Source organism: Centruroides vittatus, unplaced genomic scaffold, assembly GCF_030686945.1.
Source record: "Centruroides vittatus isolate TY-2023 unplaced genomic scaffold, ASM3068694v2 contig_1773, whole genome shotgun sequence".
Classification (NCBI taxonomy): domain Eukaryota; kingdom Metazoa; phylum Arthropoda; class Arachnida; order Scorpiones; family Buthidae; genus Centruroides; species Centruroides vittatus.
In genome coordinates, this window is record NW_027121084.1 from 62,580 (window position 1) to 76,344 (window position 13,765).

The 13,765-nt window shown below is 29.0% G+C and overlaps 1 protein-coding gene across 1 annotated transcript in view; it reads right to left on the reverse strand.

Moving 5' to 3' along the window:
• LOC136969249 (neuropathy target esterase sws-like) overlaps positions 1-13,765 on the reverse strand; it is a 99,255-nt gene that overhangs the window by 56,960 nt on the left and 28,530 nt on the right. Inside the window, exons 6-9 of the mRNA XM_067263337.1 lie at positions 9,413-9,566; positions 8,348-8,419; positions 1,712-1,773; positions 152-299 (exon numbers count right to left, since the gene is read on the reverse strand). Coding sequence (XP_067119438.1) covers positions 152-299; positions 1,712-1,773; positions 8,348-8,419; positions 9,413-9,566 — 436 coding nt within the window. The remainder of the gene's footprint in view (positions 1-151; positions 300-1,711; positions 1,774-8,347; positions 8,420-9,412; positions 9,567-13,765) is intronic.

A 13,765-nucleotide genomic window follows, 5' to 3' on the forward strand; every position in this document is an offset into this window, starting at 1 on the left:
AATCCCCCAAATTTTTAAAACGTCATTCTGATACACGCTGTATATATACATATATTTATTATTTGTTTATTTATTTAGGGATAACTTATAAGAATGTTACAATTTTAAATTAAATGCTGTAAGAAAAATTCAAGTGGTTTATTTAACTTACAACAACAGTAAGTTTTATAGTAATTCCAAGATGTTGATACAAAGCAATAAAAATAGCCCTTTGCAATCTTATTAAAATAAGTTGTACTGTTCTTAATAATGCTTCTTGATCTTTCTTTAAAAGATCTCCTAAGAGTTTTGTTGGCAATCTATAAGAACATAAAATAAGCAATAATTATACATAAAAGAAAACAGGTTATACTTTCTACATTACAAAAATAAATATAATAGAATCTAATAAACAAGATGGTTACTTCTAATACCAAACTTTAACATTTCTGAAAATTACACTGTTAGTTTTTGACTATTAATAGCTTTATTCTTTCTAATATATAGGCTAAAAGTATATTCATTTTATCAAATGCAAATAATGCACCCTATGCATCATATCATAATAAGTAATTATCAGAGCATAAATCCGTATGTTTTTTAGTTCAAACTTTTGTTTTACCATTTAATGAAATACTTCAATAATTTTTTATGCATTTAATTTTAAAAACATAAAAATTTATGCATAAATGACATACATATATATATATAATATATATGTCATCTCAAAGATTTTTCTAATTCTTCCTAGAAATCTAGAAATGATACTAAAGTATGATTGATTGGTTCTCAAAAAATTCTGTAGTACAGTGATACCTCAGTTTTCACTGATAATCTATCTAAAAACAATTGACAAAATCTGAAACCGACGAAAACCGAGGCAATTATTTCCATTTAAATCAATGTAAATCCGATATCCAATTAATTTATTCTAGACACTCAAAATACATACCAAAAACACATTTTATAGAGAATAAATATAATGTTTAATACTAAAAACAATAAGAAATTAATATAATATTTTTGATTGATCCAAATTAATAACTGTTTGACATCTTCAATACTGTTTGCAATCTCTGTTTTGTTAGCACATTCACACCGTTTGCTACATTAGCCTCCTTTATTGATTCCTTTTTTGCCACAATGGAACTTATTGTGAATGGCAACTTCCTGTACAGTACATGTGGCCGATTTCAACAATCTTAATGTTGCTCTTGTATTTTTCAATGATTTCCTTCTTCAACTCAATCATGTTCCTGGCCTTCTTCTTTGAAGAGCTGATGGCTCTGGAAACTTTCTTCGGTCCTACGATGGAGCTAAAAGGATAGGAAAGCAATGGAATTGTTAAGCTAGATGCATGGGATAATGCTCACACAACAAGAAACAATGCCATGCTGAGCAGGAAAATACATGGGTCGCCCTTTGTTTTCGCAAAATTAACAGCAAGGTTATGTGGGCATGCCAACGAAATCCGAGATAACCGATGAAAACCGAGACAAATTTTTCGCATAAAAAATCGACAAAAACCAAAACCAACAATAACCAAAGTCAATGAAAACCGAAGCATGACTGTATATCTTGCATGAATTTTTATCCAATTTACAACAAATAGCTTTAGAAAAAGACCAAACAGATAAAAGTAAATTAGCTCAGGCTGATAATGTTATGCAGTTATAAACAAATTATATTAAGAATATAGATATCTAAGAAAAATAGCAAAACAATACTCTACTTTAGAACTATACAATCAGTTTTAGCTTTTGCTGATACTGTTCCAAATGTCTCAAAATTATTCTGTAAAGAAATTTAAGAATTTTAATTTTATACATACTGGCATACTTAATAAATTTAAATTTATTTAGAGTTTAATATCAAAACTGATATAACTATATTTATTTTGTAATCATTTAATTAATAAATATTATATTAGTTTATAATAAATATATACTATATTAGTAAACAAACAAAACTTGAAACTTTTGTAATAAGATTTTGACATTAGATTGTTTCTCTTAACACTTCAAACTAGTTATATTCTTAAAATAACCATATAATATAACTTTTTATTAAGCAAATTCTACTTTTTATATGAAAATCACTGAAATTTGAATAATTTAAAAAACAAAATGTTTTTCAAATTACTTAAACTTGAGTTAAACATTCATTTATTTATAAAAATACTATTGTGATGTAAACAACAGCAGATCATGTTTGTAAGAACAAGAAAATAAACAAGGTTTATAATATTAATAATTAACAAACAAGAACTATTATAAATGAAAACAAGATAAATAAAGCATAAAAATGAATTTTTTCAAAAACATTTCAAAACTACAAACAACTGTACTGAGTACTATTACTCAAAAACTGGGTATACTTAAACTAAAACCACTAAAAAGCCTAATATCAAGCAGAGAAGTTTGAAAGTGCTAACGTTTTCATTAGTGCTTTCAAACTTCTCTGCTGATAATGCTCATGTTGAATGGGCATTATTAAGCAAACTTAAACTTCTGAACTTCTCTGCTGGATATTTGGTTTTTTAGTGGTTTTAGTTTAACTGTAGTGAATATTGAATAATTGAACAAAAACAAAACAAAAAAAAATTATAATTTAAATTTCTGTATCTTCACTTGATTGATTGAGGTCAACACCTTACAAAACTGCCCACAGACAAATTATTAAAAATAATTTATTTACAATAATTAATGTATAAATTGAGGAGTAATATTTTTATTGAGGATAAAGGATTTTTATCTATAGAAAAATAAAATGTAGTTATCCTTAACTTATACATTCTTTAAATCAATTTATACAGGTTTAAAATTTTCAAGTAAATATAACAATCTTTAATTTATAAAGAAGACAAAAATTAGAATACAAAATATAAGTCTGTATTTCTTCACATAAATTTAGAATGTTGTATAATACATGCATATCAAAAAAAAAATTTATTTAAGGTTATTCAGAATTATTATTTTTATAAAGAAATTTTGAATGTATTGTCTCACTGTAATAAGAATTATACTGATGATAGTAATGATGATATTGACTTCATATGTAATCATGATGATATAATTGCTGTGCTCTCTACAGAAATTAAAAATATTTTTCACTGACACATGAAAACACCATAAGGGCCAATAATCAAATTTTACTGTTAATTTTACATGATTAACAAAAGGCAATTAACATTGTGTAAAACAATGTAAGATTTTCCTCTGTGAAGGTTCATCATAACTTGTAATCAAGTAATTATCTAGATTTACTACTGACTAAACTCAACAACAGAAAAAATGATTTAGTTGTTTATGAGGTTTCCTCAGCAATGCAGACTGTCCAACTATATACAAGATTGTTACAAGTAACAGTACAGCCAATTCTATTGGTTGAATGTTTGTGAGATTTTTGCAGAACAAGCATATTCCAAGCACCTGCCTAACTATGACATAAAACTTACATATCCTGTAAAGACACTTACAAAGTTTTCATGTGCTAATAATGATTTCATAGATTGATTAGACTGCCATTCTTGATGGATTGAAGAGTTTATTTGAAAACTTAATTTATTATTCTGAATTATATATTTTTTTATTCAACTGAATGAATCTCTTGATCTAAATATATAGAAATTTTCAAACAAAATTTTTTAAAGAGAAATTAGACATTAATGAATAATTAATTAACAAAAACAAAAATTTTAAATTTTATTTTATTTCTCTTAAATTATAATATAATAAATAATAACAAAAAATCTTCTTATAATTTGAAAGTTCTTTTATAAATAGATAAGAACATTGTATAAAAGTTTTCAAATTACATTTTGTAATATGAAGATTATCTTTTATTATTGTTTCAATGTTTTTATTTTTATCCAATGCTTTTTTAAAATTAATATTTTAAAGTAAAAATTTTCTGTGTTACAGATATGAATGATGAGTGTATATTAATATTTAATAACAACGTAAGTTAAAATTTTCTTTGGTATGTAGTGAGATGAGTTAAATGAGAATTAGCATGGTGATTATTATTCGAATATTTCATTGTAAAGTTGAATTTGCCAATGTAATGGCACAATCAATGGAGGGACAAGAAGGTTGCTCCCTCTAAAGTAAATTAAAAAATTCCCAGAAGTTTAAAGTAATAAAACTTTAATATATGGTTTATTTTGTTACACACATTAAAAACTGCCTCTCTAAGATTTGCTCCTAAATTTGCTTTGGTGAGTGTGTACTGTACAAAATAAAATAATTCAAAAATCAATAAACATGCAAATCTAAAATACAGTGCAATTAATAATCATATAAAGTGTCAAATTATGCAATTAAAATTGAAATAAAACTTTTATTATTATTTAATAATTAATATTTTTCTATTCAGATGATTTTACATATTATAGATTTTCAATTTCAATTTTTCATTTTGAGAACCAAAATACTTAAAAAACAGAAATAAAAAATATTAATATATTTCTTTAAATTATTTTAGATATTTTTTAAATATGAAATGTTATATTTACAACATACAAATCTGCATAATAGATTATAAGTTTTTGGAAGTTCTATCAGTTAATTTTATTTTTTATTATACAGTAATTTTTATAATTAATGTAGTAAAGATGCAATAACAATCATCCTACAAAATAATATTATTAATAATGATTAAAAATAATGTAAATTAAAAAAAACTGTTTTTGCTATAATCTCACATTATGACAATTAATTTAAATAAATTAAATTGATATATACATAGAAACTGTCTGTAAATAATATCATGTTTCATGGACGGAGGGAAGTAGTTCAGAATGTGACAATGTAACAAGAAGAGGGAAAGAGACCGATCCTTGTGACATCACATTTCATATTTATTATTAATCAGTATCACATGTGCATTTTTTATGCAGTAAGTTGCATTAAAAATTTTAACATATTTTTAAAAATTTAGTTTTTGCACTTAAATGTAATTAGCTAGTAGTTTCAACTATCTTTATAAAAAAAATAACTACATAGTTAACTAGTAGTTAGTTAAATTACATTTCTTTTTATACTAGTTAATTAATTATGTACTTAGTACTCATCAGTAATGTATATATGAAATTACCTTATTTAATTCAACAGATCTTAGAGACAAAGATAAACTATGACTTTATAGCCCCTTGACAAAGACATACTATAACTTCTTGACTTCATAGCGACATGACAATAGTTTCACAACATTACTTATCTTAACATTGACTTCAGATTTGTAAAAATGTAAACTGATGAATCATTGTAACAAAACAATAGTGAGAATGACATGATGTAAATTCCAAATTGTTATAATCATAGAAATTGCATCAATCACTTTACTGTGGCCATAACAGATTATAATGTGTTAGTAGCAACAATAAAGTAGTTGTATGATATACATTCACTTTTTGCTATTTTTAATGTTATAAAAAATTTAGAGATAGAAAAATAAAACATTGGACCGGATTAAAATAGCAGTTTTGTTTTCATTTCATCTTTATTATTTAATGCTTTTATAGCTTTTTTTAACTGATGTCTCAGAATATGTTTTTTAAATTTTTCATCACACATTCTGCATCATCTAGATATTACAATTTGTCCTGACAAGGAAAACAGACATTTCAATGCAGCATTACTGGTGAGGGTAGTGTTGTATTTAAAACTCATTCTTTACATGCCAGTAGCTGTATAACATACTAAAACTAACATTACTGTTTCCTAAATTTCTAATTTTACATGCAAATTCTCGACAACTACATTAATTTAAAAAGAACAGTGATAAGTGATAACTCAAAGCAAATAAAAATATATTTACATAGCAAGCCATGTATTTTATTATATATGTGCATGGCAAACTGCAGCAAAACCTGATTGGTTGTTTGTTTAAATTCAACTTTTATCAATTGGCAATATAAAAATTTCAAACATTACAATTGCTTAAAAATGAGTAAAACAGTTGAACCAAACAGATTTTGACCATGTTGACTTTAATAGTGTGGTAGTACACCAATATTTATTTGTATATATCTAATATATATGTATATATTTCTATACTTTCTTCCTTCTTTGTTCTCGAGTTCTTTTGTCTTTCAATTTCTAGAAGCTTCTTAGTATGGGTGGTGAGTCACCTACTTCGAACACAAAAGAAAGGTGGTAACCCTGAGGGCAAAAGTAAGAAAGGATAAGCTACTTTTAGCTGGGACGTCGAAGGAAGAAGACGCAGTGTAGTGTTCTCCAGACTGTTTTAGCCTCAGTTGGAGAGACATTAGTCAAGCTAAGACTGAATATTTTGATCTCAGGAATTCTGGAAAGTTATAGGAAAGTTTTTGATTGAAGATATTTACGTCGTTTTTTCCTCAACCCTCACGAAAGAAATATTTCGGCCACCACCACCACACAGAGTGTTCACCAATTTTGGGTACCCTTCTTGTCTTATTCTATCGATATACTCGTCCTATTCTCTATCCTTTTCCTTCTTCCCTTTTTATTTGTTAGCATAAGTAGTTTTTAGTTCTTTAGATATAAGACTTCTTTGTACCGCGGTAGATTTATATTGATCGTTTATTTTTATTTTTTTGTCGCGGGAATCGCGTCAACCGTTCTGTCTGGGTTTAGTGTTAATTGATCGTACAAGAGCACGAACGGACTACGAGGAGCATCGGAATCCATAAGAATCCTGATTATTGTAAAGACCACGGGTGAAATAAAAAACGTTTTTATTGTATTTCTTGTCATCTCTTTGTTAGATCACAGTTGAACCAAACAGATTTTGACCATGTTGACTTTAATAGTTGAATCAGTCTTCATGAAAACTAAGACATGTTTGTTCCACTTAATAAATGCAATAGATCATTGCAAGGCAACATTATAGTAAATTAAAAGGAAAACTATAAAATAGTTATACTGATTGAACTAAATATATAGTTAATTAGTAGTTTAATTACTAAATTGGGACAGCTCTTGTAACTAATAGTTAACTATACTGAGAGTAGTTTAATTACATTGGTAGCTAACTATTGCCTAGCTATCTCTAATATACATAGAACTTCAATATCCATCCGGATATAGGACTGAGATCAAGCACACTGCTGTAATTATAAGTTATTTACTGTTAGACTTGTTCAAAATGTTTGTTGAATTTTTGAAAAATTGTGAGATTATATAAAGTACGAATGAGTCAACACGGAGAACGTTAGTGATTTTTTCGATGGGACAAATTGATAAGAAGTGTGTTTGATAGAGCAGATGCTTAGAAGGGGGAATCCATTTATCTCAGCAGGGACTAGACAAAGACAACTATTCAAATTAACAAGATAACCCTTTGATTTTCCTTAGAACATACAATACATCCAGGAAAACACACAGGAACGTACAGAGCCCGACAATCCAATCTACCAAATAGCTATAACACACAATTCTCCCGACAATAATATGCTACAGAATTCCCGTAACATGCAGACATAAAACGTACCAACAATGAGTTTAAAGTGTACCTCTTCTTTTACTTCTTATCAGACAGGAAACAGTTCAAAAACAAAATCTTCCTGCTGACCTGGTTGCACAGTCTTACTTTCCAGTTTCCCAACTATTTTTTTCAGGCACTTTCACACACACACACACACACTCTTCCCTACTGATTCTTCCTTCTCTCTCCACTTCCCCGAGACACATCCTCCAATAAATCTCCCACCCTACGTTACACACTCAATTTACACAACTCCTCTCCACCAACTTGGACTCACCATGTGGCAAAGGGGGAGCACGAAAAGACGTAAGGCACAAAATTAAGAAAAAGGAAACAGACAATTGGCATTCTATGCTTTTAAATCTGTGGACTGAAGTACTTCTAACGGACTGGAGAAAAGAAACTTTTGAATTTTTTTGAAACACTTTATTCAGGAATGTAATGCAGGAGATGTTAAGTGGATGGATGCTGATGACAGCTATTACAGAATAAAGCATTTCCATAGACATATTTTCCTCCAACATTCTGAATGTGTCAATTAAGGAATATTTTACAAATCCATGGGAGTAAAATAACTTGCTTGCAAGGTGTACCTAAAATAAAATTTTGATTAAGGCAATGCTATTGTCATGTATTTTGATAAAAGTGTAAAATAAATCATGTCATATTATATCTACTATGTAATTGATGTAGAGTGTTTACATTATAATAATGTAAGAGCTTTATTGGGGTAACCAATGTAACATTATTTGTGTTAGGGAATAATGTGATACTGAATGACATATGAGAGGGAGGGGCTTAAAAGTCTGGAATTTTAGTGTGACATCATTAATGGATAGCCCCATATAATTTATTTAATGTAAATCTTAAATTTTAATTTATTGAAAAAAAAACTTACAGTTAGTACAGCAAGTATACTAAGATGGCTAGCAATATATTCTCCTTCATTAACTATCTTCAAAATTAAATCCTATTATTTTATAAAAAATGCATTAATTTCTAATATAATATATTATTAGTTAAAAATGAAAATTTACTATAGTTGTTACATAATTTTCTCTATAATATATTTTAACATGACACAATATTAAATGATACAAATCTATATCTGTATATAAGTTTTTATCAGTTAATGCAATGATGCATTGACAAGATAGATTTGACTAAGAATTAAATTTATAAGTTAATTTATAGCATACATTTTTAATTGATAAGCTTTTTTAATCTTTTCTTTGATTTATAATAATGAAATATTAATATGCTTTTTCTCCTTCATAAAACAGATCAATAAACTTGTAATGACTTTTTGCATTACAAGTCTATTTTAAAACTTGGAAAACAACACGTCACAAATATGGAAAGATAGATAATGAAAAACAGATAATAATACCAATGGCACAAATAAGATGGACATAATTTATAGCTAAACTTTTAACTCGTGCATGTTTTTATTATAAAAAGATGGATAGATCTAAAATTAAAATAATAGAAGATAGTTGTTTTCTTAAAATACTAATTTTTATATATAATTTTATTAAGGAATATCTAAGATGCAGCCAATTATTTTAATCTAAAACTTTTTCTATTTTTATTTAAGAAATAAATACACAACCACTCACAACTGGGTAAACTTGATAATAAAAAAAAAGCCACAAAAACCAAAATAACCAGCAGAAAAAGCTAATGTTAGCTTTCTCTGCTGGTTATTTCAGTTTTTGTGACCGTTTTTTTAGAAGTTAATATCCTACTTCCATCATTTTAATAAATTTAAATTTTTTAGATAATTTTATATTTTATCACTTTATTGAAAATTATCTAATCTTCTTAAAAATATTCTGAAGAAAAACTAATAAAATCAGATCTTTTATTCAGAATTAAGAATTCTTGAATTAAAGATTAAAAAAATGGTTATTTTGTAATATTAAAAATCAATTTAAAACTTAATTTTAAAACAATTATTTACTTGATCAAGAAGAAATACTTGGCCACTCTTTATAACATATATGCTATCATCTGGGTCTCCGACATTAAACAGCATTTGTCCTTCTTTTATCTCAATAGTTTCAAAAGTTTTAAACAATTCCATAAAGTCAGGTTTTTCAGAGAAACTAAATATCCTGTAAATTTAAAATATAATTATATATTTATATTCAAATGGTACTATTTAATACATAAATCTGAATTTTATCAATTATATTCATTTATTATTGAAACAATAAAAAATGAAAATATTTTCTTCATAATGGGGACAATTCTATTTCTTGTCATCAGGATTAAATTTACAAAATCTGTTAATCAAGCAATTTTTTATAATGTATCTATTAAGTTCAATGTTGATCTTTCCTTACAAAAAAATAAAAATCAACATTGATTATTGTGTCCACCATTAAAAATATTTTCCTATATATTGTAATGTAATAATAATAATAATAATTGTATTAGATTTTCAGGAAAGTTCCTTTGTCTGGGGGGAATTTTTATTTATGTGAAATTATTTCTCAAAAAGTAGATATACATTAAGATTAATATGCAGTTGGAAAAATTTGAAAAATTAATATTTCTTCTCATGCTTTGAAAGAATTTTATTGTTATCAAAGATTTAAACTTTTGGCAACCAATACACATTTTAAAACAATTTTTTTATTATTGTATCTAATAGATATATTGCAACCTAACTCCATAGTTTTGACACTGTGAACTCTGTAAGGTTAAATTCTAACTTTTCTTTTTGAAAAACTGAAAAATTTATTATGACATCAATTACTAAAGCAGAAAATTTATATATCTAGAAAATATATATACTATGTGTATTATCTAAATTACTCCTGTTACCTAAATATTTATACTAATATCAATATCATTAATATATACACATCAAAATGTGAGAATTGAACAAGTTAAAGGAAAACAACCCATGATGACCTCATCAGAAGCTAGTGTGGGGTTCCGGGGTCATGAGAGGTTACTCATATCCGTGGTCGGCATTGGATCTGAAAGATCTGCCCACTTTGTCAGTGGATGGCTAAAATAGAAGGGTGATTGAATGGAGAGAGTCGTGAGTGCTGAAAGTCCATACTGGAGGAAATGAGTCATATACAAACAAAACATTTAATATATATAAACAATACAGAAAATACAAAAGTTTTTGCTGCAGATAATTGATCTTGTTTCTTTAACAATCTAATTGTTGAAGAATAAAATAAAAACTTGGAATTACAGAAACTCAGAAAACCCAAAACTAATTTATTTATTTATTAATGGATGAAGTACTGAAGAATCAATAATTGTTTTAATTCAGGGGTGCACAACCTGCGGCCCGCGGGCCACATACGGCCCCTTATCAATGTTTATGCGGCCCGTGGACGGTACAGGCCAAATCCCTTCTTTCCAAGTTTCTAAGTGTAGAACTTTTCCCTTTCACAAAGTCATTAGCACCCAACTGTTTTATTACTTTCCCTGAAGTGAGAAATGGGGAGTTGTTCTATAAATAAGTCTATTTCTAGCTAACACTTTCTGGTTTAGATATGGAATATTTTAAGTCTAATACATAGTATTATAAAGATTTTTTGAAGAATCAAATAGAATAAAATGATGTTAGAACGTCATTTCCGATGTTATCAGGAAGTTTCTATTTTGGCGGAAAATCTTCAATTTTATGCTTCGGAAAACTTGCTTATTCGTCTAAATAGCGTCAAATAACAAAAATAAGTGAAAATAGCGCTGAAAAACTATGAAAATAACAATTTTTTAGCATTTGTTTACATTCTAGATTCTGATTGGTATAGTCGAATTTGAATCAATCTTTTCTAAAAAGACGCTTATTCGTCAATCTAATGTCATTCAAACTAGAAAAAACTAACCAGAGTTCAAAAAGAAATGTACAAAAAACTATAACAACCAATAATTTACAACAATATCTCTCCATAGACTAAGAATAGAAAAAAATTTTTTTGCATCAAATTTATTATTATTAAGTTGGACCAAGAAAATTAATACTGTAATTGGAATAGAGTCATTATGACTGAAAGGAAGCCGTTTGCACTAAAATATTTTGGATTTAATAATTATTACAAACCGCGTTACGCCATAAACTTGTCAACAAAGAGGGTTGTAAAATGATTCCGTGTAGCTAGAAAGCTGCGGTTTCTTTTGTTTGAAAGAAAACAGATATATTTAGGTTATTTAAGTAGTAAATTAATTGGAACTTTTTATTTACTTTTATTTTTACATTCTTTTTTCGTAAATTTAAAATTAAATTATTATTTTTAATTTTTATTTTATTTGAAATTTAACAGTCGTAAACTGTGATATATTTGTGACAGAAAACAAAAAACAGATTGATTCTAGCGCCAATTTGAAACGAGATATCGCAATTTTATTATATTTAAAATATTCAGATTTTCCGCTGCACCGCGTTAATCACTTTTGATTCATTTCTGAACACCGGGGTAAAACTGACGGGCCATAAATATAATTTAGATAAGAATGGTAACCACATTTATGATGGATTAGTGTCCTGCACCTGGCATGTTGACGATCTGACTCACAAATTCTGAGAAATAGTGGAGACGCCCGGACAGGGGTCGAACGAATTAAGACCTGCCTGGCCATTTGTCACGTGTGCGTAATAGTCTTCTGTCCCCGCCTCTTTAGTCTTTGGTCAGAGTGGATACAGAACAAAGCACGTGGTAGTCTAGCTTGCCTTATCTCAAACACGATTCATTGCGGGGCTCAGAATTTTCGGCACAACGAGACATTGTTTTGCAGAGTGAACAGTATGGCACCGGGCATTAAACGCAAGGTCGATCGCGAGAATCGTCAATTTCAAGAAGCGTGGACTAACAAGTACTGTTTTGTGCAACAGAACAACAGCATTATTTGCCTCTTGTGCAATGGAACAGTAGCAGTGCCAAAAGAATTCAACCTGAAGCGACATCATGAAAGCCAACACAAGGATTTCCTTCTGCAAGGTATGGAACGCAAACGGAAAATCCAATCGTTACGATGATCACTAATCAGCCAACAAAATGTGTTCAAGAAACAATCTGGAGAATTGGATGCAGCTGTTAAAGCCAGCCTAGAAATATCTGCTTTAATAGCCAAGAATGGGAAACCTTTCACAGATGGCTATATGATAAAAAAATGTCTTATCATTGCAAGTGAGATGTGTCCTGAGAAGACAAAGTGTTTTCAAACAATCAGTCTTAACCGCATGACGATACAATGGAGAATCTCGGAAATTGCATCAGACATTTCTGGCCAACTTAATATTTTAGTTGCAAACTGTGCTTATTTTTCTTTGGCTGTGGATGAATCCACTGACATATCATCAACAGCACAAGTGATTGTGTTTATTAGAAGTGTTTCACTAGATTTTATTGTGAATGAAGAATTTCTTGGCATGGCATCACTTTCCAGACATACAACTGGTGCTGACTTACTTACTGGTTTATTGAGCGTTTGCAACAAATCAGCACTGGACTTTGACAAGCTATCCAGCATTGCCACTGATGGAGCACCATCTATGGTTGGATGTGAGAATGGCATGGTCACCTTGCTGAAAAACCACCTTGAGGACAGGCAAAAGGAGTTAGTCCAGTATCATTGCATAATTCACCAACAGCAACTTTGTGCAAAGAAGCTGGGATTTGAACGTCTGCTGAAAGATGTCTATGATACTGTGAACTTAATCCGCCGTCATGGACTCAACCATTGACTCTTCAAATCATTTCTTGAAGAAATAGATGCTGATTATGCTGACCTGCCCACGTATACTGAAGTTCGTTGGCTGAGCAAGGCAACAGTCCTCAAGAGATTTGTGGAGCTATTGGGGCCTATTATCACTTTCCTCAAAGAACGGGGGAACACTACAAGGAATTTGGAGGGACAAAGATGGCAGTGTGATTTAGCTTTTTTTGCTGACATTACTGCTTATCTAAATGACCTTAATTTGGGATTGCAGGGAAAGATGCAACTTGTTTCTCAGTTGACAAGTAACATCAATGCATTTATGACCAAACTATCACTTTTCAAGTCCCACATGCAATCAGAGAACTTTACACACTTTCCACATTGCAAGGCCATGAAAGAGAAATACCCACATATGAAGATGGATTACTCTGACCAAGTTAACACCCTCCTTACATCATTCAATGAGAGGTTTGGTGAATTCCAGAAATACAAGATCTATCTGCAACTTTTTTCAACTCCATTTGATGTGAAAGTGGAAGACGCCCCTCCAGATGTCCAACTTGAGTTGATAGACATCCAGTGCAGTGATGAATTGAAATCACAGTTCAAAAATTCTAATCTCCTC